At 48.3% G+C, this 25153-nt stretch overlaps 1 protein-coding gene across 8 annotated transcripts in view; it reads right to left on the reverse strand.

Moving 5' to 3' along the window:
• Positions 1-241: 241 nt before the first annotated feature.
• Positions 242-25153, reverse strand: part of LOC110527565 (ras-associated and pleckstrin homology domains-containing protein 1) — a 75626-nt gene continuing 50714 nt past the window's right edge. For all 8 annotated transcript variants that reach the window (XM_036983051.1, XM_036983049.1, XM_036983055.1 and 5 more), the window contains 9 exons: positions 19911-20070; positions 16443-16564; positions 16072-16137; positions 15819-15962; positions 11837-11947; positions 10432-10530; positions 10003-10135; positions 9232-9368; positions 242-5943 (listed from right to left, as the gene is read on the reverse strand). In XM_036983051.1, coding sequence (XP_036838946.1) covers positions 2392-5943; positions 9232-9368; positions 10003-10135; positions 10432-10530; positions 11837-11947; positions 15819-15962; positions 16072-16137; positions 16443-16564; positions 19911-20070 — 4524 coding nt within the window. In that variant the 3' untranslated portion in view covers positions 242-2391. The remainder of the gene's footprint in view (positions 5944-9231; positions 9369-10002; positions 10136-10431; positions 10531-11836; positions 11948-15818; positions 15963-16071; positions 16138-16442; positions 16565-19910; positions 20071-25153) is intronic.

Genomic DNA, 25153 nt, shown 5'->3' on the forward strand with positions numbered 1-25153 from the left:
TCAGTGATTAAGGATGCATTAGAAGCTCTAGTCTCAATCTTTACGTTTCATTCTTTCACAACAGTAGAGATAAAGGTTAAAGGAGCAATCTGGGATTGGTACATCCAATTTTACTTTTAAAATAATGATAGCAAGTTGATTCTTGAGCTTACACTTAGTGTGTTTAAGTCCCAGATTGCCCCTTTAAGTTGACCAATAAATTAACCATAGAGTTGGTGATAAACAAGACAGCGATACATGGTCGAGGTAGGATTACCAACATTTATATTGTGATCTTCGGGCAAGTAGAGACATTTAGTCTGCAATCTCCCCCCCGTTTTATTCATTTAGTTTCATATGGCCCCCAAAATCAGATACACAACACTTCAATAATTTAATGCCTACTTCAGTTTGACATACTGTTAACCAACAACCTGAAAAGGATGATATTCAATCATGAAAATGCACAGACTCTGGGGTGAAGTTTCCCCTTAGGTACAGATCTAGGATCAGCTTCCCCAACCTGCAAAAATGTGCAACTGACCCAAGATCAGCGTCTCGAGCCAACTTCACCAATACGGAGCAGAAGCAATGTAGATATAAGCAAGATTAATATGACAGCCTGTTTTATGCGTCTAGCAGTGGTCCCTCAACATTCATGGTCCACTTGAGTTCAGTACGGATATTCAGCTTTATTTGGTTATGGTCGCTATACTGTATCGATTGCTGAAAATGGTGGAAACTGAAGCTAATGCTTCTATCAATCCAATCCAGGATGGTCACACTTTGGGAGAAGAGTGGAGGATTGGGGACAAACCCTAGATTCAACTTTTAAGATGTCAGCACCTTGATATCAAGGCTTATTAGGACAATAAGTACTGGCACCCTTGAAATGAAGGCATTGCTGCGAGAACCCCCCCCCCCCCCCCCCCCCCCCTCCCTCTGCACTGCACTTCGGCAGGAGAAGCAGGAAACTGCACCACACTGGGATGTTTAGGCCATAAAAACAGGATATAGAAAGCAACATTCAATTTTAATGCGAGCCAGATGGGAATTTGTGAATTAATTTAGCCAGTCAGGTCTAGTCTAATGCTACTGACAACATAAGTCAATGATCAGTACCTTAAAGCAACAACGTGTCGCTTCAATTTTAGCCACCATGTTGAGAATAACTGAGTATATGGTAAACAGCACCTGGAGCAAAGCTGCCCCCACTCTGTACATTCTATTTCTTTGATTTTAGGCCATGTCATGTGACAATCTAAAGGTGGCAGGGGCCGATGGGAGGGGAGCAGAAGCTGTTACTGTACAGATAAACAGAAGCAGATGTTCATTAGGCACCAAACGTTTTAAAGCATGTACCCAATGAAAATCTAAAATGTGTGTTTCTAATTGGACAAATCCAGTGAGTCCCTCCCTGTTTCACAGACCGTTTCTTCTGCTTGGTGCCTAATGAACCCGACTCAGATGCCGGTCAGGTCAAAGGTCAAACAAACACAGCACACAACCCACAGGGCATTCGAAAGACATACACACACACACGACGTGCCGTTCCAGTCTTCAGTTAAGCAAAAACAATTGTATGCATTAAATAAAAAATTAACAAAAAAATTATTCCCAGTCACAAATGTTTCCAGTTGCACAGTCATTATTTCGTGCCTTTGGGAGGAGAGAATCTCCTTTTTTTCCCCCCCATTTGGAGATTCCTTCGAGAGAGTGCAATCGTCTGTGAAAAAAGGCGTCCTTCCGATTTGCGTGCCACCGAGTGAGACACTTGCAAAACATTCAGGGAATACTTAGGAAATGTCAAAACTCTCTGAGAATTCTTATCTCACTGATTCAAGTTTTTCGATCTTATCCGCCTCTCTCCAACATACTTGCAGCTTTTAAAAACGTAACTATAAAGAAAATCCTTTCACGTATTAAATAACTTCATATAAAACCAGAGGCAAAATAACAATCCCTATTACAGAGGCCTTCCTTTATGGGCTGTCCCCCATTTCCCCTTTATCTCTCGCTCTCACACACATGGATGCATGTGAAAACACACGGGTACGCACACAAAACGGGTATACACACACACACACACACACACACACACACACACACACACACAGCGCCATGGTTTACAGCATGTCCATGCAGTACCGATGCAGAATGAATCCTAACGTCGTTATTATTGGTTTTTCTGACTACGTGGCACAAACATACGGCGAAAAAGCTGATACGTGGTTTGGCGTTTCCTTATTTACATGGTTAAGTATTCACCATCATAAATCATGGAACACGAGGAGTACAGTTTGTCAATGTCCACTGACGGTCCTGTGTGATAGATATGATAGATAGAAACTCCTCCCCAAGAGAGGTAAAGTAGACATCATCCAACAGTCTCCTTTTCTACCACTCCCCTGGTCAGTGTGTCAGTTTTGTGTTGCCCCCCCTCTTGGGTGGGGCCGGTGGGGGCCCCCGCCGTAGCGTTGCATAGCCTGAGATGTTCCCCCCCGACAGCAACTCGGGCGGTGGAGGGGGCAGTGCCAACTCCATGTCGTCCATGGTGCCCGCGGCGGGCTCCAGCTTGGGGCCGGACAGGCGGGACGAGGAGAGCGAGCCCTGCCGGCTCACCGACTTGCGCTTCAGAGTCCGGTTCAGGTCGTCCATGAAGTTGCCCGGCTGGGGGGCGCCGTTGTTACCGTTCCCCTTGGGGGGCGAGGTAGGCAGGGGCAGCTTGGGAGGCGGGGACGGCTGGTTCCTCTGCAGCATGGGGGGAGGGGCCTTCTTCAGGGAGCCCTTGCCCCAGGAGGAGTTGATGGTGGCGGGGGGAGGGGGACCGGGAGGGGCAGGCGGTACTTTTGGCTGAGGGTTGACCACTGCTACCTTAGGTGCCCCGACGTGGCCGTCACTGGGCAGTGGAGGAGGGGGGAAGTAGGCCACGGCGCACTCCGCTGGAAGGGAGGGGAAGTCGGCGGTGGACTGGCGCTGCTGGCCCACTTGACCCACTTTGGCCTGAAGGGCCAGGTTGGCCAGGTTCAACTTGCCTGGCTTGGGGGGCGCCGGGGGGCCGGCCGGGGAGGAGGAGGGGTCCTTAGAGGGAGAACTACCCAAGGACACGGCAGGGAAGGATGGGAAGGTGGAGGGGGAAGAGGAGGACTGGGGGGCGAACTTGCTGAGAAGGTTCCTGCGGGACTCCTGGTATTCAGCCGAGGAGTTAGACTTGATGCTGGAGGCCTTCTGGGGGGTGGCGGGCGGGGGCTTCCTGCCCCCCCAGCCAGAGGAGCCTGTGAAGGGTGTGGAGGAGCCCGATGGAGATCTCTTCAGGGGCGAGCATAGGTTGCCGGGGGGGAGAGGGGGAGGCGGAGGGGTGGGGCCAGTGATGGGAGGGGGAGGTGGAGCAAGAGGGGCAAGGCCGGTGACTGGAGCAGGTGGGGGCGGAGGAGGAGGGGGAGGAGGAGGGAAAGACAGGCTGCTCTCAGAAGCGGGTGGAGGGAACTCAGAGGCCTGTTGCTGGGCCTGTCCACAGCCTGGCTGCCATCTTGGTTTGGCCTTCACCGCAGGAGGGGAAAGGGGGGCTTTGGGGCTCTCAAGTTGATTGGTTGACAGTGTGGACCCTGGGAACTGGCTTGCCATCTGTTTGACCAGGGAGGTAGTGGTGGGCGGAGCCGTGAATGACATGGGTGGCGGCTTGGAGAGGCTGTGCTGCTTGGGAAATGTGGGAGGGGGCTGGTTGGGAGTGTGGACTACCTGGAGGCTGTGCTGCTTCTTCATTGACACCGGAGGAGGAGGGGGCGGGGGCGGGGGTGGGGGAGGAGTAGGGGCAGCAGGTGGGGCGGGGGGGAGAGGGGAAACAGGGTAGAGAGGCTTCCGGGCACCGTGGTGGAGCAGAAAGCCTGGGGAGAAGGTTTTGGGTAGGGCAGGGGGGGGAGCAGCTGCGGGCGAGTACTGCTGCTGAGAAGTTGGGGGAGGAGGAGGTGGGGGAGGAGGTGGTGGGGGAGGCACATAGAGATTCTGGGGAGGCGGTGGGGTAGGAGGGGGAGGTGGGGGGGGAGGAGGCGGTGCCGGGGGCGACTCTACCAGTCTGGCAGCGGGGGGAAAGAGGCCCTGGGGGGGACCGTTGGGGAACTTCTGGGCCAGTGCCTGCTGGAGTGCGTTGGCGCCGTAGGGCAATGGGCACAGACCTGGCATCAGGTCTGGGGGCGGTGGAGGAGGAGGGGGAGGGGGGATGTCGTTGCTCTCCGGCGGTGGTGGGATGAACTGGGGCAGGGCGGCCGGGCTGTGGGAACCGAGCCGGAGTGCGGCCATGGCCGACCCCAGAGCAGGCATGGAGGGCGGGGGAGGGGGCGGCGGGGGAGGTGGGACGTTGATGTTGTTGACCAGCGGTTTGACAGCCGTCTGATGGGGAGGAGACGGGGCTTGAGCTGACGCCCTGGGTGGGCTCTGGTGGTTGTTTTGCGCCCTGTGGTGATTGGCGGCCTGGTGGGCAGCGTTCTGGTTCTGCAGCCGGGTGATGGTGCTGTACTTGGCGAACACTGTGGGGCCCGAGTGGTGAGGGGTGCTGCTGGCAGGCAGGGGAGGCGGGGGAGGGGGTGGTGGCGGGGGAGGGGGTGGCGGGGGCACAGCTTGGTTGTAGCTGCTGTAGGGCTGTGGGGACAGCTGTTGAGGTGGTGGAGGAGAGAGCTGGGGGGGTGGTGGAGAGAGCTGGGGCGGCAGGGAGGGCAAGACCTGGGTGTAACTACTGCAGATCTGGGGAGGCAGCTGTTGGGGCGGTGGAGGAGAGAGCTGGGGCGGTGGAGGGAAGGGCTGTTGGGGCGGTGGAGGAGAGAGCTGGGGTGGTGGAGGAGAGGGCTGTTGGGGCGGTGGAGGGAAGGGCTGTTGGGGCGGTGGAGGGAAGGGCTGTTGGGGCGGTGGAGGGAAGGGCTGTTGGGGCGGTGGAGGGAAGGGCTGTTGGGGCGGTGGAGGGAAGGGCTGTTGGGGCGGTGGAGGGAAGGGCTGTTGGGGCGGTGGAGGGAAGGGCTGTTGGGGCGGTGGAGGGAAGGGCTGTTGGGGCGGTGGAGGGAAGGGCTGTTGGGGCGGTGGAGGGAAGGGCTGTTGGGGCGGTGGAGGGAAGGGCTGTTGGGGCGGTGGAGGGAAGGGCTGTTGGGGCGGTGGAGGGAAGGGCTGTTGGGGCGGTGGAGGGAAGGGCTGTTGGGGCGGTGGAGGGAAGGGCTGTTGGGGCGGTGGAGGGAAGGGCTGTTGGGGCGGTGGAGGGAAGGGCAGGGAGGGCAAGGCAGGGGTGTAACTGCTGCGGATCTGGGGGGGCAGCTGTTGGGGTGGTGGAGGGGAGGGCTGGGGGTGCAAGGAAGGCAAGACCTGGGTGTAACTGCTGCAGATCTGGGGGGGCAGCTGTTGGGGCGGTGGAGGAAAGGGCTGTTGGGGCGGTGGAGGGAAGGGCTGTTGGGGCGGTGGAGGGAAGGGCTGTTGGGGCGGTGGAGGGAAGGGCTGTTGGTGCAGGGTAGGCAAGACCTGGGTGTAACTGCTGCGGATGTGGGGGGGTAGCTGTTGGAGCGGTGGAGGGGAGGGCTGTTGTGGAGGGGAGGGCTGTTGTGGAGGGGAGGGCTGTTGTGGAGGGGAGGGCTGTTGTGGAGGGGAGGGCTGTTGTGGCGGTGGAGGGGAGGGCTGTTGGGGCGGTGGAGGGGAGGGCTGTTGGGGCGGTGGAGGGGAGGGCTGTTGGGGCGGTGGAGGGGAGGGCTGTTGGGGCAGGGTAGGCAAGACCTGGGTGTAACTGCTGCGGATCTGGGGGGGCAGTTGCTGTTGAAGTGGGGGGGAGGTACCCCCCTGTGGCTTGGGGGGTAGAGCGTGGGTGTAGCTGCTGTGAGTCTGGGGAGGCAGCTGCTGTTGTGGCGCAGCCAACGCAGGGGGCTCCAGTTGTGGGGTCTGGCGGTGCGTGTGGGCAGGGTGGGGGAGGGTGGCGCCTCGGGTGGACTCCCTCATCTGTGCGGGGACCGAGAAATACACACAATGAGTACAGGATCACCATGGACAATCTGTTGATAAGCGACAGCTTGAGTATAAGAGTATTTTGAAGATAAATACACAACGCAGAGGATAAGAGGACAAGAGTACTAGAATTAACGATCAATAGGGAATTGTCAATGTAAATAGGAGTTGGGTTTCAGTTCAACAGCTGTTTAGAATCTGTGGTATGTCACTCCTGAACTCAGTGTGCTATGTTCTGTACATTGAGTCTGGAGCAGGATACTTGTTATTTGGCCATTGGCCCAGTTGTACTGCAAGGACTTCTGATTGGTCAACCCCAGGCTAGGGTGGGGGTTATAAATGGCATCCTTTTCCTTTGTTCTGTGGAGAAAAGCTGAGGACAGGGGAGAATGAAGATCAACCTCCCAGCATAACATTATGATTTGTCCTCTTTAAATAAACCTATTTTTCTCCCCCTGATTTGCTTTGGAGTTTGTGTTATTGAAGAATAACATAAATTGCTAACAATTTGGGTACGGTTAGAATAAGGATTTGGGTAAGGGTTAGCATAAGGTTAAGGCTAGGGTTAAGTGTTATGAGTGGGCATTAGGTGGCCTGGACCGCCCTACAGTACCTCCTCCCGTCCAAATAAAGTATTTAATTATTGATAATTTATTTGACCGAGATGAGCGGAGACAGAAAGACTCACCAATCTCAGATAAATCATCAGAGCGAGCGAAACAGCGCTCCCCTGTCTGAGTATGTGTAGCCCATGTATGTGATGTTGTCTGGACAAAAATAGTGTGGCATGTGTTAAGGGATTTTTTTATCAATAATGACTAATTATGTATACATTTCAATCAGGACGGACTAATCAGAATACTATTATGCTACAGTATAGATGTATGAATTTTATTTTAATCCTAGTACTGAATATAATGTGTGTAAATATAATCAAGAATTAGAACAGACTGTCTGTTCCTTGGTAGAAATGAATGAACTTATCGTCAGACAGGCTAGAATGCTTATCTACACAGGAAGACCTTGGCTTGGTCCTAAATGATCTAAATTGGTGGGAGACGATGTAGGAAGGCTTGAGAACTATACTGCTATTGTACCGGAGTGGAGGAGGGACGGGACAGTTTGAAACCTAATGACGTCATTTTCAGTTTATAACCTGTGGTAAATTGTATCATGTTCAGTACTCTCGAGAACAAACGCTAGTGCCTGATTTTGAGACTGGTCTCCGCCTATTTTATGTAAATACGTTTCTTACAAATCCTTAGAAATGGACTGAGTGTATTAATTTAATTGGGTATTAAACATATAGGAATTTAATTCCTCTAACAGCATGTCATACTCTTTTTGGCCAGACAGCATCACATACTGTACATGGGCAAAATATATCAAATTGTATTGGTCACATACACATATTTTAGCCAGATGTTATTGTGGGTGTAGCAAAATGCTTGTGTTCTTAGCTCCAACAGCGCAGTAATATCGAACAATTCACAACAATACACACAAGTCTAAAAGTAAAAAAATGGAATTAAGAAATATATAAATATTAGGACGAGCAATGTCAGAGTCCGGAGTATAAATATATATGTGATGAGATGTATAGACATTATGGACAGTATGTGGATAGAATATTTAGTATATTTGTAGAGTACGTAGGATAGAATATTGTATATATATACAGCAATAGTTGAATAGGATGGCATATTGACTAGAATACAGTATGTAAACATTATTGAAGTGACCAGTGTTCCAGTGAAAGTGACTAGTGAAGCCATGTCTATGTGCATAGGGCAGCAGCCTCGAAGGTGCAGGGTTGAGTAACAAGGTGGTAGCCGCCTAGTGATGGCTATATAACAGTCTGATGGCCTTGAGATAGAAGCTGTTTTTCAGTCTCTCGGTCCCAGCTTTGATGCGCCTGTACTGACCTCGCCTTCTGGATGATAGCGGGCCGAACAGGCCGTGGCTCAGGTGGGTTGACATACTTGATGATCCTTTAGGCCTTCTTGTGACATCAGGTGATGTAGGCGCCAGGCGGTGATACAGCCCGACAGGATGATCTCAAATGGTGCATTTGTGGTGGTCTTAGGGGCCAAGCCACATTTCGTTTTGTTGACTTTGTAAGACCGGGGCCAAGCATCACTCTGATGCTTTCTCTGGTGAGATAGTGGTTTCAGCCACTTGCACATTGAAGGAAGGTTGGCGGGTGCACAGTGCACTGTTTTGATGCTGGAATTATTTTTGGACGAACGTGCAAAAGGTAACCTACTTTTTGAAGTTGCCTCGATACTGAACATACACCAAAACTAATTTCACACAACCCGTTTGGATAGAAAAAGACGGAGACAATTCAACTGTCTGATTATCAGCACAAAACGTCATCACAGAGAGCAGGCCCCTACATCTCAAGCAAAAAAACAACATCAGCAACGCACCACACTAGCTTTTCGTTGTTTATGTGACATGCTCCAACTTATGCCATTGCGTGAAGACACACACCATGGTAAGCACGAGCAGACAGTAATTGACCATTTTTGACTGCGGCCATATATTCATTAGGATGCCATTTATATGCTTCTGTGGCGATTTTCACTATTTATCAAGCACACTTGGAGCTTAAAATAATGTTAAGGCAACAAATGTTTCATCATTTGACTGTGCGTCTTGGTATCATCTTTTTTTGCCATCGTAGAAAGCTGTTACCAAGTCCCAACATATGCTTTCTGTTTCGTAGTTGTAACAAAGGCAACGCAACAAATAAAATTGTGTTTTTACATAAACAGCACCATAAACTAATGAAAAGTAACACTAATGAAAAAGTGTTTGTGTGATTTGAAATTTATATTTTTCATAGTCTAATGTGACCTTCATAAACACAACCAAATTTTTTTTTTTTTTGCAAAAGCATATATGAAATGTATTAATTAAACTGTTAGAATGTTGCAGTCCGAATGACTGCTCATTAGCTTGAATGGCGGTTCTAGTTTTGCCACGGAAGGAGGTCCTGCAACCAACAACAAAAAAAAAAACGCCCCATATGGAAATCAAAAAGAGTCCAACTGATTTGTTCTGGCGCCGGCCCTGGTTGAATTGTTACTGATAGTCTGTAGAGCATCTACAGTGCCACTGAGACAAAATCAATCATCACAGTAAAACAATCTGATGGGAGACAAAGAGAAGAGGAGAAAGGAGAGATAATGGAGAGACATATAGAGAGATGAGAGGAAATACAAAGGAGGGATATATTGGCGTGAAGAGGAGAGGTCAAAGGGGAGAAGGACTAACCCTGGTGTTCTCCTCCATCTGCGTTCCTCTCTTCCAGGCCTCAGAGAAAATGGAGCTGACCACGCTCTGGGAGCGCCCGTGGCAGGAGGCCGTGTCCACTCCACTGTCTGACTGGCCCGAGTGGTTCGACTGGGACTCTGGGGGGCACACACCACACACACACACACACACACGGAAGAGAGCCGCTAGATGCTGATCTTGGGTCAGTGTTGCATTTCCCCACTAATGGTTAAGGTTAGGATTGGGCAAAGGGAAGCTGATCCTAGATTGGTACCTTGGGGGAAACTTCACCCCGGAGCATATAAACACTAGATTTCTGACCTACACATTGGCTAACAAGAGTCTCTGAAGCCACCGAACTGCCATAGTTCCCTCTTTTGCAAATTTGATTAATGGGAGTGGATGTGTAAAAAAGGGTGAATCCACATCTCTGTAGATAGACTAGAGCTTTATCGTGTACCCTCAAAGCCACAACAACTGATTCAAGATCAGAACTAGAATACATTTACCTACTGCTAGACAGGGGTTGTGGTCAACTCCATCTGATAAATTGAATCGAAGTCGTCATTGAAAATAATGGCCAATCAATTAATTAATAGCATATCAATCTCTACTGAATCAACATCACCTCAAATCGAGGTCAATTCGATTTGGTTACCAAGCTGATCCCGGATCACAGTCCCCCAGCCATTACCATTAAGCCTCAGTGGACCACCGTGGACTTGAGCAGCTGATCCCAGACCAGTTGTAAGCCCTGGAAGGCTGACTCACCGGGCAGACTGGCTGAGCCGGAGCCGGAGCTGGAGCCAGAGCGGATGCTGGAGGTGGAGAGGGAGGACCAGTCGTGGGCCGCCTCCGTGCGCTTCATGGCCTCCTGGTAGTTCACATACAGCTGTTTCCCGTACTACATCACCGCCACCGTGGGGGAAAGAGAGAGGTCACGGTTGTTTATTAAAAGAGAAGCGCAGTTGATAATTGTTCACATTGAATGTTGTATTTTGGTCGCATGGTTCATATATAATTTAATATTGACCAATGTCGTATCTTGTAAAACACAATCTTAAGTTAAGGGAAACAAACTTTTTGTATTTTTTATTTTTAAGTCAGCTTTTAGTTTAGGAGACCCCTTTTGGCTTGAGAGAAAAAGTTATATAGCCTCTAATAGTCATGTTTAAGAGTGACGTGGATGTTAAGGTTTACCTTGGCGATGCGAATGCCGTTGAACCATTGGTGGAGGGTCCTGACGTCGTCACAGCACAGATACTTGATGTACTGGGACTTCTTCTGGATCTGGGGGTGCTGAACACACAGAGACATGCACATGACGTGTTACCATGACAACACAACACATGTAGTTTCACTTTGTTCCTAGGAGGAGGAATGGCCAATCAATGGTTTCAAGTTTATATCCGAACCTTTTTTATGGGCTGATCATAGCAAAAAAGGAAATAATTCTGCATTTCCCGCTGTGTAAACACATTGCAAATGGGTTCAGGATAACGCCTCCGGATAAAGTCGGGTAGCTGATATTCAGAGCTTAAACAGCCAAATTGATTACTCACAGGAATCGGGACTAATAAAGCCAATGCAACGGGCGTTTTATTTTTAACAAACATTGGGCCTTCCACACGAACGGGCATTCCTAAAATTCCATTGCGGGCCACATGGTCGGCTGCACCCCTGTAAGCCTTGACCGACACCAATGTATTTTTCAGATCTGTCCGGACCGGCCGTCTTATTTACAAACGGTAGGCCCACCACAGATGGACATTCCTAAAGTTCCATTCCAGGTGACACTTTCGGGCGATACCTCAATAAGCACGGACCAACACCGACGCCTTTTGGATTCGTTTTTTTGGCCCTGTCCAGGCGCCTTTTTTGTGCAGTCTGGACCGGCCTGGATTTCCACCTACGCAGGTTTTTGGTTCGGTCCGGACCGAATCAAACCAATCATAGATGTCCATGTTCAGACTTTGTCCGGTCTAGACCAGCCTTGATTTGTCCTAAACATAGGCAGCTATAAATTCCGTCTTTTCAACTTTCATTCAGAACGGATTTCAACGTCCGGAAAATACATATATTTTCAACGTTCATTCAGCACTTCAACGTCTGGAAAACACTTATTTTAGACGTCTTTTCAAAGTCATTTCCTTACTAGTACTATGAGTCTTACTGAGAGCAGCACATTTTCTGTCTCGCCTTGGGCGGCAGAGCGGCCAGGACCGGCCCTGATCGTTCCGTTCCAGTAAAGACATCGATTCCAAAACCACCCTTGATAATTGCCTTTGTGCCTGTTAGTTTGACTACAGCTAAAGATAGGTGGGTCAACATTAATAATATAGGAGAGTGGCGCATTAACACTTATTTTTATTTTTGGTGTTTTTCAGGGTCTGTGCTTTTAGAAAGGAGTGGCCTCAAAGGATATCATTACCCAGACCCCCCCGGGACCACATCCACTCACACAACAGATCCATCTTAATGGGCTTGTCCAGGCTCACCGCAACATCTCTACTCTAAAAATGTGCCACCCCTTGTCTAAAAATGAGTTAGCCCATGTTCCTAATCGATTCTCCACGAACGGGGGGGGGGGGGGTTGTTATCTTACCTTAAGGGCCAGGCAGTAGTCTGTGGGGGCCTTGTACTTGCTGCGGTAGTCCTGGCCGTAGTACACATTAACGTGGTCCAGCTGTAGAAAGCATACCAGGTCCCTGGAGGCCTAAATGGAGGGAGAGACAGGATTCATATATGATTGATTATATCATATATTGCACAGGTAATCAAATACTCTGAGAAGGTCCGGTCACATAATTTCCTAGGTGACAGAAGGTCCGGATGGATATTGTTGTTTATCTGCATTGTAACAAACGTCAACCTTACAACCCCAAACTGTCACCAATCTTTTGCAGTTTTAAAGGTCATTTTCTGAAATTCTACACATTTTGCCATTGGGCAGAGAACATTTCATAGTTTCAAAGCTAATTTCTTGCAATTCAACACATTTAGCCATGTCTTGTGTGTTGATATGATACCGGAGTGTCTAAACAAAATAAAAAATGGGGGCCCTCTTGGGGTCGAGGCCCCTGGGCATGTAATCTGGTCATGAAAACTACAAGATTTAGACAGCTGTTCCAGACAGCTGGTTAGCCTAACTTACCTACCTAGCGAACATGGGACAGTTGATTAACGGGACAGTTGAATAACTGGACATTTCTTGACAGGTTAAACAGCTCTGTAGGTCTGTCAGTGAATGACAGGAGGAAAACTGCCCATGCACTACCAAATATCTAAATACTCCTTGTGCCTTCTACTATTGCAACTCAACAGCAGTAAGATAAAAGCTCGGCCAATTTTTGCAAAACGTTAAATAAATTGTCTGAGGCTTTAGACTAGAGAAGTCTATAGGGAGAGAGAGGAGAGTGAGTAGAGACATATTGACATATAATTGATAATATGATACTGGTTACAGACTGGCCGAGGCCCATGCCTAGAGGCCAAACTGGTTTGATAAGGTATTCATTCAAGCAGAGGTTGAAATACTCACTGTTTGGCCAACAACGTGACAAATCTTATCAGATTACTGGTTCACTCATTGCAGAATTAACATCACAGGGGGTTCTAACCTAACCTCAAAATGGGGAAACATTTTGAAAAAAAACAAGTCCAAGGTTTACTTCCGTTTCATGCCTTCTGAACACGACCCTGGGCTAAAAGCTAAAGCATATACACACTCCACATGGGGCTAAATCAGTTCTACCAAATCTCTATCAACATGTTAAATGTGCAACGAGAGGGAAACAAATTCTAGATCACCTGTACTCCACACACAAAAACGCGTACAAAGCTCTCCCTCGCCCTCCATTTGTTAAATCCGACCACAACTCTATCCTCCTGATTCCTGCTTACAAGCAAAAATTCAAGCAGGAAGTGACTCAGTCTATAAAAAAATGGTCAGATGAAGCAGATGCTAAACTACAGGACTGCTTTGCTATCACAGACTGGAACATGTTCCGGGATTCTTCCGATGACATTGAGGAATACACCACATCAGTCACTGGCATTATCAATAAGTACATGGAGGACGTCGTCCCCACAGTGACTGTACGTACATACCCCAACCAGAAGCCATGGATTACAGGCAACATTCGCACTGAGCTAAAGGGTTGAGCTGCCACTTTCAAGGTGCGGGACTCTAACCTGGAAGCTTACAAGAAATCCCGATATGCCCTGCGACGAACCATCAAACAGGCAAAGTGTCAATACAGGGCTAAGATTGAATCATACTGCATCGGCTCCGACGTTCGTCGGATATGGCAGGGCTTGCAAACCATTACAGATTACAAAAGGGAAGCACAGCCGCGAGCTGCCCAGTGACACGAGCCTACCAGACGAGCTAAATCACTTCTATGCTCGCTTTGAGGCAAGCAACACTGAGGCATGCATGAGAGCATCAGCTGTTCCGGACGACTGTGTGATCAAGCTCTCCATAGCCGACGTGAGTAAGACCTTTAAACAGGTCAACATACACAAGCCAGACTGATTACCAGGACGTGTGCTCCGGGCATATCCTGACCAACTGGCAGGTGTCTTCACTGACATTTTCAACATGTCCCTGATTGAGTTTGTAATACCAACATGCTTCAAGCAGACCACCCTAGTCCCTGTGCCCAAGAACACAAAGGCAACCTGCCTAAATGACTACAGACCCATAGCACTCACATCTGTAGCCATGAAGTGCTTTAAAAGGCTGGTAATGGCTCACATCAACACCATTATCCCAGAAACCCTAGACCCACTCCAATTTGCATTCCGACCAAACAGATCCACAGATGATGCAATCTCTATTGCACTCCACACTGCCCATTCCCACCTGGACAAAAAGGAAAACCTAAGTGAGAATGCTGTTCATTGACTACAGCTCAGCGTTCAACACCATAGCACCCTCAAAGCTCATCACTAAGCTAAGGAACCTGGGACTAAACACCCCCCTCTGCAACTGAATCCTGGACTTCCTGACGGGCTGCCCCCAGGTGGTGAGGGTAGGTAGTAACATCTGCCACGCTGATCCTCAACACTGGAGCTCCCCAGGGGTGCGTGCTCAGTCCCCTCCTGTACTCCCTGTTCACCCACGACTGCATGGCCAGGCACGACTCCAACATCATCATTAAGTTTGCTGACGACACAACAGTAGGCCTGATCACCGACAACGATGAGACAGCCTATAGGGAGGAGGCCAGAGACCTGGCCGGGTGGTGCCAGAATAACAACCTATCCCTCAACGTAACCAAAACTAAGGAGATGATTGTGGACTACAGGAAAAGGAGCACAGAGCACGTCCCCATTCTCGTCGACTGGGCTGTAGTGGAGCAGGTTGATAGCTTCAAATTCCTTGGTGTCCACATCAACAACAAACTAGAATGGTCCAAACACACTCGTAAAGAGGGTACGACAAAGCCTATTCCTCCTCAGGAAACTAAAAAGATTTGGCATGGGTCCTGAGATCCTCAAAAGGTTCTACAGCTGCAACATCAAGAGCATCCTGACTGGTACGGCAATTGCTCGGCCTCCAACCGCAAGGCACTTCAGAGGGTAGTTCCTAAGGCCCAGTACATCACTGAGGCAAAGCTGCCTGCCATCCAGGACCTCTACACCAGGCGGTGTCAGAGGAAGGCCCTAAAAATTGTTAAAGACCCCAGCCACCCCAGTCATAGACTGTTCTCTCTACTACCGCATGGCAAGCGGTACCGGAGTGCCAAGTCTAGGACAAAAAGGCTTCTCAACAGATTTTACCTCCAAGCCATAAGACTCCTGAACAGGTAACCAAATGGTTACACGGACTATTTGCATTGTGTTCTTCCCCCACCCCTATTTTACACTGTTGCTACTCTCTGTTTATCTTATTTGCATAGTCACTTTAACTATACATTCATGTACATAGTACCTTAATTGGCCCAACCAACCAGTGCTCCCGCACATTGGCTAACCGGGCTATCTGCATTGTGTCCCACCACCCCCCAACCCCTCTTTTACGCTACTGCTACTCTCTGCTCATCATATATGCAGTCACTTTAACCATACCCACATGTACATACTACCTCAATAAGCCTGACTAACCGGTGTCTGTATATAGCCTTGCTACTCTTTTTTCTAAATGTTTTTTTACTGTTGTTTTATTTCTTTACTTACACACCTTTTTTTTCCCTCGCACCATTGGTTAGAGCCTGTAAGTAAGCATTTGACTGTAAGGTCTACCTACACCTGTTGTATTCGGCGCACGTGACAAATAAAAACTGTGATTTGATTTGCGGTTGAGAAATATTGGTCTCTGGGAGTAACCAATGACCCATGATGCAATAGGAGAAGAGGCACATGCTCGGTCGATCCCTGTGGAGTCCTGTGTCATCATATCCAGAAACAGGAAATACCAGAGCGATGGGGTGGATCTGTTTCTCATGAACATGTGAACCCAATACACACAATCAGGGACACACACACACACACACAGACACACACAATCCAATCAATCAAATGTATTTTATAAAGCCCTTTTTACATCAGCAGTCGATTGGCGTATTCAGTGGGTGGCTAACCTTAGCTTTGCCTTTCGGCACGTAGTAGATTCCTGATGCGCGCAGCAGGAAGTATCGCTTCTTCCACGACTTCTTCCCATCATCCTTTAGCCAGAGGATTCCCTCGATTTCTGGTACTGACACTGAGCTGCCACAGAAACACTCCTGCACAAACACATCGTCGTTATTAGTGTAATCTAAAGAGCGCGAGAGAGATGTGTGTGGTAGTGTGGGAGAGACCGTGTGTGTGCGCGCATGTATGCGTGCGTCTCACCTCTAGTAGGGCCTCTTTATTCCTATCGGCCATTTCAGAGGTCTCCTTCCTCCCCAACAAGTAGTTCTGTAAGTAAGCGGGGAAAATAGAGAGAAGGAGAAAGAGAAACAGAGGAAAGCAAAGGAGAAATAGACACCAGTTGAAAACAGCAGATCACACACTCCTCCAGGCGAGCTGGCTCGCCTAGCCTTCTCGCCTAGCCTTCTCATGTCCAATGCATTATTCAGTCACAACCTACTTCTTAAACATACGCACTCTCAAGGGCTCTTAGCATGCATAAGAAATGTGTGTGTGTGTACTCTACACTAAAGCTGTGTGAGTAGTGTACACACAACACATTGGAAGGGGATTTCCTAGTTCCAAGGTCTTACCTGGGGGTTCTTGAAGAGGGCATATTTCTCGATGCGCTCGATGAACATCAGTTTGTTATGGCTGTCTCTGGTCCAATTCAGTAGGTTCTCCACCAAGTTCTCATGGTCCTCAAAGATCCGCTCTGAGGACAGAGAGAGAGAGAGGGAGTGTGTGTGAAACATGGTTCAATCCCTGGTCAAAGGTAGTGCACTATAGAAGGGAAAGGGTGCCATGTGTGACGCAGCCTAAATAACCATGCTGCCTGCACCTACCACAAGTGTTTCCTCTAAGCAGCCTAAATAACCATGTAGCCTGCACCTACCACGAGTTTTTCCTCTAGCAGCCTAAATAACCATGCTGCCTGCACCTACCACGAGTGTTTCCTCTAGCAGCCTAAATAACCATGTAGCCTGCACCTACCATGAGAGTTTCCTCTAGCAGCCTAAATAACCATGTAGCCTGCACCTACCACGAGTGCTTCCTCTAGCAGCCTAAATAACCATGTAGCCTGCACCTACCACGAGTGTTTCCTCTAAGCAGCCTAAATAACCATGTAGCCTGCACCTACCACGAGTGTTTCCTCTAAGCAGCCTAAATAACCATGTAGCCTGCACCTACCACGAGTGTTTCCTCAAGCAGCCTAAATAACCATGTAGCCTGTAGCCTGCACCTACCACGAGTGTTTCCTCTAGCAGCCTAAATAACCATGTAACCTGCACCTACCACGAGTGCTTCCTCTAAGCAGCCTAAATAACCATGCTGCCTGCACCTACCACGAGTGTTTCCTCTAGCAGCCTAAATAACCATGTAGCCTGCACCTACCACGAGTGCTTCCTCTAGCAGCCTAAATAACCATGCTGCCTGCACCTACCACAAGTGCCTCCTCTAGCAGCCTAAATAACCATGTAGCCTGCACCTACCACAAGTGTTTCCTCTAGCAGCCTAAATAACCATGTAACCTGCACCTACCACGAGTGCTTCCTCTAAGCAGCCTAAATAACCATGCTGCCTGCACCTACCACAAGTGCCTCCTCTAGCAGCCTAAATAACCATGTAGCCTGCACCTACCACGAGTGCTTCCTCTAGCAGCCTAAATAACCATGTAGCCTGCACCTACCACAAGTGTTTCCTCTAGCAGCCTAAATAACCATGCTGCCTGCACCTACCACGAGTGCTTCCTCTAGCAGCCTAAATAACCATGTAGCCTGCACCTACCACGAGTGCTTCCTCTAGCAGCCTAAATAACCATGTAGCCTGCACCTACCACGAGTGCTTCCTCTAGCAGCCTAAATAACCATGTAACCTGCACCTACCACGAGTGCTTCCTCTAGCAGCCTAAATAACCATGTAGCCTGCACCTACCACGAGTGCTTCCTCTAGCAGCCTAAATAACCATGTAGCCTGCACCTACCACGAGTGCCTCCTCTAGCAGCTTAAATAACCATGCTGCCTGCACCTACCACGAGTGTTTCCTCTAGCAGCCTAAATAACCATGTAGCCTGCACCTACCACGAGTGTTTCTTCTAGCAGCCTAAATAACCATGTAGCCTGCACCTACCACGAGTGTTTCCTCAAGCAGCCTAAATAACCATGTAGCCTGCACCTACCACGAGTGTTTCCTCAAGCAGCCTAAATAGCCATGTAGCCTGCACCTACCACGAGTGCTTCCTCTAAGCAGCCTAAATAACCATGTAGCCTGCACCTACCACGAGTGCTTCCTCTAGCAGCCTAAATAACCATGCTGCCTGCACCTACCACGAGTGCCTCCTCTAGCAGCCTAAATAACCATGTAGCCTGCACCTACCACAAGTGTTTCCTCTAAGCAGCCTAAATAACCATGCTGCCTGCACCTACCACGAATGCCTCCTCTAGCAGCCTAAATAACCATGCTGCCTGCACCTACCACGAGTGTTTCCTCTAGCAGCCTAAATAACCATGTAGCCTGCACCTACCACGAGTGCTTCCTCTAAGCAGCCTAAATAGCCATGTAGCCTGCACCTACCATGAGTGCTTCCTCTAGCAGCCTAAATAACCATGTAGCCTGCACCTACCACGAGTGCTTCCTCTAGCAGCCTAAATAACCATGTAGCCTGCACCTACCACGAGTGCTTCCTCTATCATTAGAAAGGCTGGGCGCCCGTCCCTGACTCACTCAATCACAGACAGATGAACAGCTGCAGAGACATTCACGGACAGTCTTGAAAACACAAACGGTTACAATACCAGCTACTACCTAGACAACACTACAAGTTGACACTGTCCGAGTGTCCACATTGGCTCAGTACGCCGCACTCTCTCCCAATATCTCCCCCCAAGTTTCCACCAGTATATCCACCAGTATTTCACTCTCCCCCAGTATATTCCCAGTATCATCCTCATTATTTCACTCTCCCCCAGTATATTCCCAGTGTCATCCTCAATATCTCGCTCACGCCCAGTATATTCCCAGTATAATCCTCAATATCTCCCTCTCCCCCAGTATCATCCTCAATATCTCCCTCCCCCCCAGTATCATCCTCAATATCTCCCTCTCCCCCAGTATATTCCCAGTATCATCCTCAATATCTCCCTCTCCCCCAGTATAACCCTGTGTCTCCTCAATATCTCCCTCAACCCCAGTATATTCCCAGTATCATCAATATCTCACTCTCCCCCAGTATAACCCTGTATCTCCTCAATATCTCCCTCAACCCCAGTATAACCCTGCATCTCCTCAATATCTCCCTCAACCCCAGTATATATTCCCAGTATCATCCTCAATATCTCCCTCAACCCCAGTATATTCCCAGTATCATCCTCAATATCTCACTCTCCCCCAGTATAACCCTGTATCTCCTCAATATCTCCATCTCCCCCAGTATAACCCTGTATCTCCTCAACATCTCCCTCAACCCCAGTATCATCCTCAATATCTCACTCTCCCCCAGTATAACCCTGTATCTCACTCACCCACAGTATAACCCTGTATCTCCTCAATATCTCACTCCCCAATATCACTCTCCCCCAGTATCTCCTCAATATCTCACTCCCCAGTATCATCCCCAATATCTCACTCTCCCCCAGTATAATCCTGTATCTCCCTCTCCCTCCTCAATATCTCTCTCTCCCTCCTCAATATCTCTCTCTCCCTCCTCAATATCTCTCTCTCCCTCCTCAATATCTCTCTCTCCCTCCTCAATATCTCTCTCTCCCTCCTCAATATCTCTCTCCCCCAGTATAACCCTGTATCTCCTCAATATCTCCCTCTCCCCCAGTATAACCCTGTATCTCCCTCTCCCTCCTCAATATCTCTCTCTCCCTCCTCAATATCTCTCTCTCCCTCCTCAATATCTCTCTCTACCCCAGTATAACCCTGTATCTCCTCAATATCTCCCTCTCCCCCAGTATAACCCTGTATCTCCCTCTCCCTCCTCAATATCTCTCTCTCCCTCCTCAATATCTCACTCTCCCCCAGTATATTCCCAGCATCGTTGCCAGTATATACATACCCATTTGCAGCTCGTTGATGGTCTCCACCAGTGACCAGTCGGGGCTGTAGCCACAGTGAGACTTGTCCAGCAGGCTGTCCAGCACCTGTCTGACAGTCTGTCTCTCATCCACCATCATGGTCTTGGAGCTCTCGTCCGACATGTGCACCCGGATCACCAGCTGGAGGACGACGACGAAGAGGGATGAGGAGGAAGAAGAGGTGCAGAACGGTCAGGCACTTCGTATAGAACAGTTCTCTCACTAGCCTGAGTGCCAGTCTGCTTGTGCCATCATGCCAAATCTTTGTCATAACGAACGTTTGGCTTTGAGAATGACGGCAATGAAGTGAGCAAGAACTTAACCTCGTCTACCAGCTGCCTCCCTCTCGGTTGAACTGTCAGGTTTTTACAGCGCCTCAAAACGGGACTTGACTGGAAGTCTATGGCAGGAGCGGACTAAACAACCGCTGGTTTTAATTGGCTGATCTATTTGTCTATCACCATCTAGCATAACCCTTAAAACCTCCCCCCTACATTGTGGACTTCAGAGCGCACGGAGCAGAAGTGATTTAAACAAGGACGTGAGTTTGGAAAATCTGAAAGTACATATCTTACAAATAGTTCACACAAAAACGTTATATGCACCAACTCAAATTGGGCTTCCCCAAAATAATATGGTCAATGTGATATGTTTATTTTAATTGGTGATTTGCCATTTATCAAAGTCCCATCTAATACAACCGTAACAGGCTCGCTCCCTCTCCTGCCTCGACTTCAAATCACACCTCTTTCAAGTCCCATCTAATACAGCCGTAGCAGGCTCCCTCGACTTTAAAATACAGTCACAATCAACAAAACAGCGGTCATATCATTGGTGCACAATGATGTCATTACTTGTGGTCTTCAAATCGGTTTCTTTCAGTCAATACGTCCCGCGAAATGACCCATCATTACATTTTCGACAACACATTCAAGGTAAATACACACACAGAACGTGATTTTTCCAGTCGTGTTTGGTTTCATTGCAATCAACTGATTGTGTTACAAACAAACCAGTTGATTGCAATGAAACCAAACACGACTGGAAAAATCACGTTCTGTGTGTGTATTTACCTTGAATGTGTCGTCGAAAATGGAATGAGACGGAATTCACGACACAAGCGGTTCACAAAATGTTTTGTGTTAGGCTACAAAAATGGATTTTATCAAACAAAAGACAATACATTGTGTAACAATGAGCATTGGGATTGCAAATAGAGGAAGATCGTCAAAGGTAAACTATTTATTTTATTGCAGTTTGTGATTTTGTTACGCCTGTGCTGGTTGAAATAGTTGTTTTTTTATCGGGCTCTATCCTCAGATAATCGCATCGTATTCTTTCGCAGTAAATCCTTTTTTAAATCTGACAACGCAGTTGGATTAGCAAGATTCTAGGCTTTCGATACATGTGAGACACTTGTATTTTCATGAATGTTTAATATGACTATTTATGTAGCGATCACCGTATGTTGTCGAATTTCAGCCCGCTAACTAACGGGTTCGGTGCGCAGACAGGTTAAATCACACCCCTTTCAAGTCCCATCTAATACAGCCGTATCAGGCTACCTCGACTTTAAATCACACCCCTTTCAAGTCCCATCTAATACAGCCGTATCAGGCTACCTCGACTTTAAATCACACCCCTTTCAAGTCCCATCTAATACAGCCGTATCAGGCTACCTCGACTTTAAATCACACCCCTTTCAAGTCCCATCTAATACAGCCGTAGCAGGCTACCTCGACTTTAAATCACACCCCTTTCAAGTCCCATCTAATACAGCCGTAGCAGGCTACCTCGACTTTAAATCACACCCCTTTCAAGTCCCATCTAATACAGCCGTATCAGGCTACCTCGACTTTAAATCACACCCCTTTCAAGTCCCATCTAATACAGCCGTATCAGGCTACCTCGACTTTAAATCACACCCCTTTCAAGTCCCATCTAATACAGCCGTAGCAGGCTACCTCGACTTTAAATCACACCCCTTTCAAGTCCCATCTAATACAGCCGTATCAGGCTACCTCGACTTTAAATCACACCCCTTTCAAGTCCCATCTAATACAGCCGTAGCAGGCTACCTCGACTTTAAATCACACCCCTTTCAAGTCCCATCTAATACAGCCGTATCAGGCTACCTCGACTTTAAATCACACCCCTTTCAAGTCCCATCTAATACAGCCGTATCAGGCTACCTCGACTTTAAATCACACCCCTTTCAAGTCCCATCTAATACAGCCGTAGCAGGCTACCTCGACTTTAAATCACACCCCTTTCAAGTCCCATCTAATACAGCCGTAGCAGGCTACCTCGACTTTAAATCACACCCCTTTCAAGTCCCATCTAATACAGCCGTATCAGGCTACCTCGACTTTAAATCACACCCCTTTCAAGTCCCATCTAATACAGCCGTATCAGGCTACCTCGACTTTAAATCACACCCCTTTCAAGTCCCATCTAATACAGCCGTAGCAGGCTACCTCGACTTTAAATCACACCCCTTTCAAGTCCCATCTAATACAGCCGTATCAGGCTACCTCGACTTTAAATCACACCCCTTTCAAGTCCCATCTAATACAGCCGTAGCAGGCTACCTCGACTTTAAATCACACCCCTTTCAAGTCCCATCTAATACAGCCGTATCAGGCTACCTCGACTTTAAATCACACCCCTTTCAAGTCCCATCTAATACAGCCGTATCAGGCTACCTCGACTTTAAATCACACCCCTTTCAAGTCCCATCTAATACAGCCGTAGCAGGCTACCTCGACTTTAAATCACACCCCTTTCAAGTCCCATCTAATACAGCCGTAGCAGGCTACCTCGACTTTAAATCACACCCCTTTCAAGTCCCATCTAATACAGCCGTATCAGGCTACCTCGACTTTAAATCACACCCCTTTCAAGTCCCATCTAATACAGCCGTATCAGGCTACCTCGACTTTAAATCACACCCCTTTCAAGTCCCATCTAATACAGCCGTAGCAGGCTACCTCGACTTTAAATCACACCCCTTTCAAGTCCCATCTAATACAGCCGTAGCAGGCTACCTCGACTTTAAATCACACCCCTTTCAAGTCCCATCTAATACAGCCGTATCAGGCTACCTCGACTTTAAATCACACCCCTTTCAAGTCCCATCTAATACAGCCGTATCAGGCTACCTCGACTTTAAATCACACCCCTTTCAAGTCCCATCTAATACAGCCGTAGCAGGCTACCTCGACTTTAAATCACACCCCTTTCAAGTCCCATCTAATACAGCCGTAGCAGGCTACCTCGACTTTAAATCACACCCCTTTCAAGTCCCATCTAATACAGCCGTATCAGGCTACCTCGACTTTAAATCACACCCCTTTCAAGTCCCATCTAATACAGCCGTATCAGGCTACCTCGACTTTAAATCACACCCCTTTCAAGTCCCATCTAATACAGCCGTATCAGGCTACCTCGACTTTAAATCACACCCCTTTCAAGTCCCATCTAATACAGCCGTATCAGGCTACCTCGACTTTAAATCACACCCCTTTCAAGTGCCATCTAATACAGCCGTAACAGGCTCGCTGTCAAGTCCCACTTTGTGGCACAGTGTTACCAGGCTCTATGCACCAGATACTGGAGCCTGGGGACGAGAGCATAAACAGATCTGGGACCAGGCTACTTCATAACATAATTGTTGATATGAAACCAATTTCAGAGGGATGTTTCAGTGCCCCAAGGACAACTATTGAGGATGTGATATGAACCTGTGATATGCACCTTATGCCACAGTGTGTAGTATAGTGTCACAACATGCTGGTTAAATACAGGCTGCATCTGAAATGGCACCCTATTCCCTATATAGTGCACTACTTTTGACCAGCGCCTTTCAGAGGTAGTGCAACTACTGTGTATAGAGAATAGGGTGCCGTTTTGGACACAGCCACCAGTGTATTTACCAAGTGGATCTAAAAATGGCACGGCTCCAAAGATTGAAACGGTCTTCAGTTGAACTTAGTCCTGTCTCCATGCTGCCATCTAGAAAACATGTCTAACGTATACAATGTTCAACAAATTCAGGCCCCTGTTCTGCTGCAGTCCTGGTCTCCAGCGCTGGTTTGAATGCACCCCAGAGAGACTTAATACCACTGCGACAAAATCCCCCTTGTGTCACAACCGGGCTCCCCTAGCCCCAGCAGTGTGAGTGTAGGCGGTTGGAGTGGTGGGCCAGTAACCAAAAGGTTGCTGGTTCAAATACCAGAGCCGACAATGTGCCTTTGAGCAAGGCAGTTAATCCTAATTTGCTCCAGGGGCGCCGTAATTCTTTGGCTGACGCTGTAAAACAACCCTATCCGGTGTACGGGACAATAAAACATTTGTTGTGTGTGTACGTGCTTGTGAGCGTGTGTGACATGGTCGGGAGAAACACACAGCCAGCGCCCATGGGAGTGCTCAGTAATTCTCTCCCACAGGGACTGCAACATCAAATCACTAAGTTAGCAGAGCCAATCAAATAGATCTCTAAACCAAACTGTAGCCAGGAAGCGGCTGTGTCCGAGACTTGGGCATCCATTGAGTTTGACCTACATCCACAGTCGTGGGTTGAGTCCCAAACGGCACCCTATTCCCTATACAGTGTGTACTACTTTTGGTCAAACGTAGTGCACTATATAGTCAATAGGGTTCGATTAGGGCCGCTTCAATAGACCCCCCCCCCCCCCCCCAAAAAAAACAAATCCTCCCATTCTAAAATCATACGAGTCCAAATCCTGCCCTCCTAAAAACAATCCTAGCCTCCAGCAAAGTGGAGGTGAAATCAGTTTCAATGCAACGGTCAATCTTTGCTGCATTTTATATTGCAACACGGTAATATAAAGCAAATTCAACAACACACACCATTCCGAAACAACATTCACAAAAATGTCATATTTTTCTGTGTCCTACACATTTAACACACAGTGAGAGAGAGAGCGAGAGGACGATAAAAGGGGAGAAACGGATGAAAGAGCGGCCATCTTTGATTCAGCGTGTTTCTACAGTGACGTTACACACCAACATATTTGAAGAGGGCACAATCTTTGCATGCTAATATCTTGTGTAATTTTCTCCTGAAATGGATCAATTTAATCTAGAAGCTGGCGTACATCAGTCAGTGTGGACCGAAATGGTGGGTCTACTCTCTCCATAATGTACTGGGAGAATAAGAGCACATCACTGTGTTCAACAGAGCCGTTTCATTCAGAGCAGT

The sequence above is a fragment of the Oncorhynchus mykiss genome, chromosome 7, assembly GCF_013265735.2.
Source record: "Oncorhynchus mykiss isolate Arlee chromosome 7, USDA_OmykA_1.1, whole genome shotgun sequence".
NCBI classification, from domain to species: domain Eukaryota; kingdom Metazoa; phylum Chordata; class Actinopteri; order Salmoniformes; family Salmonidae; genus Oncorhynchus; species Oncorhynchus mykiss.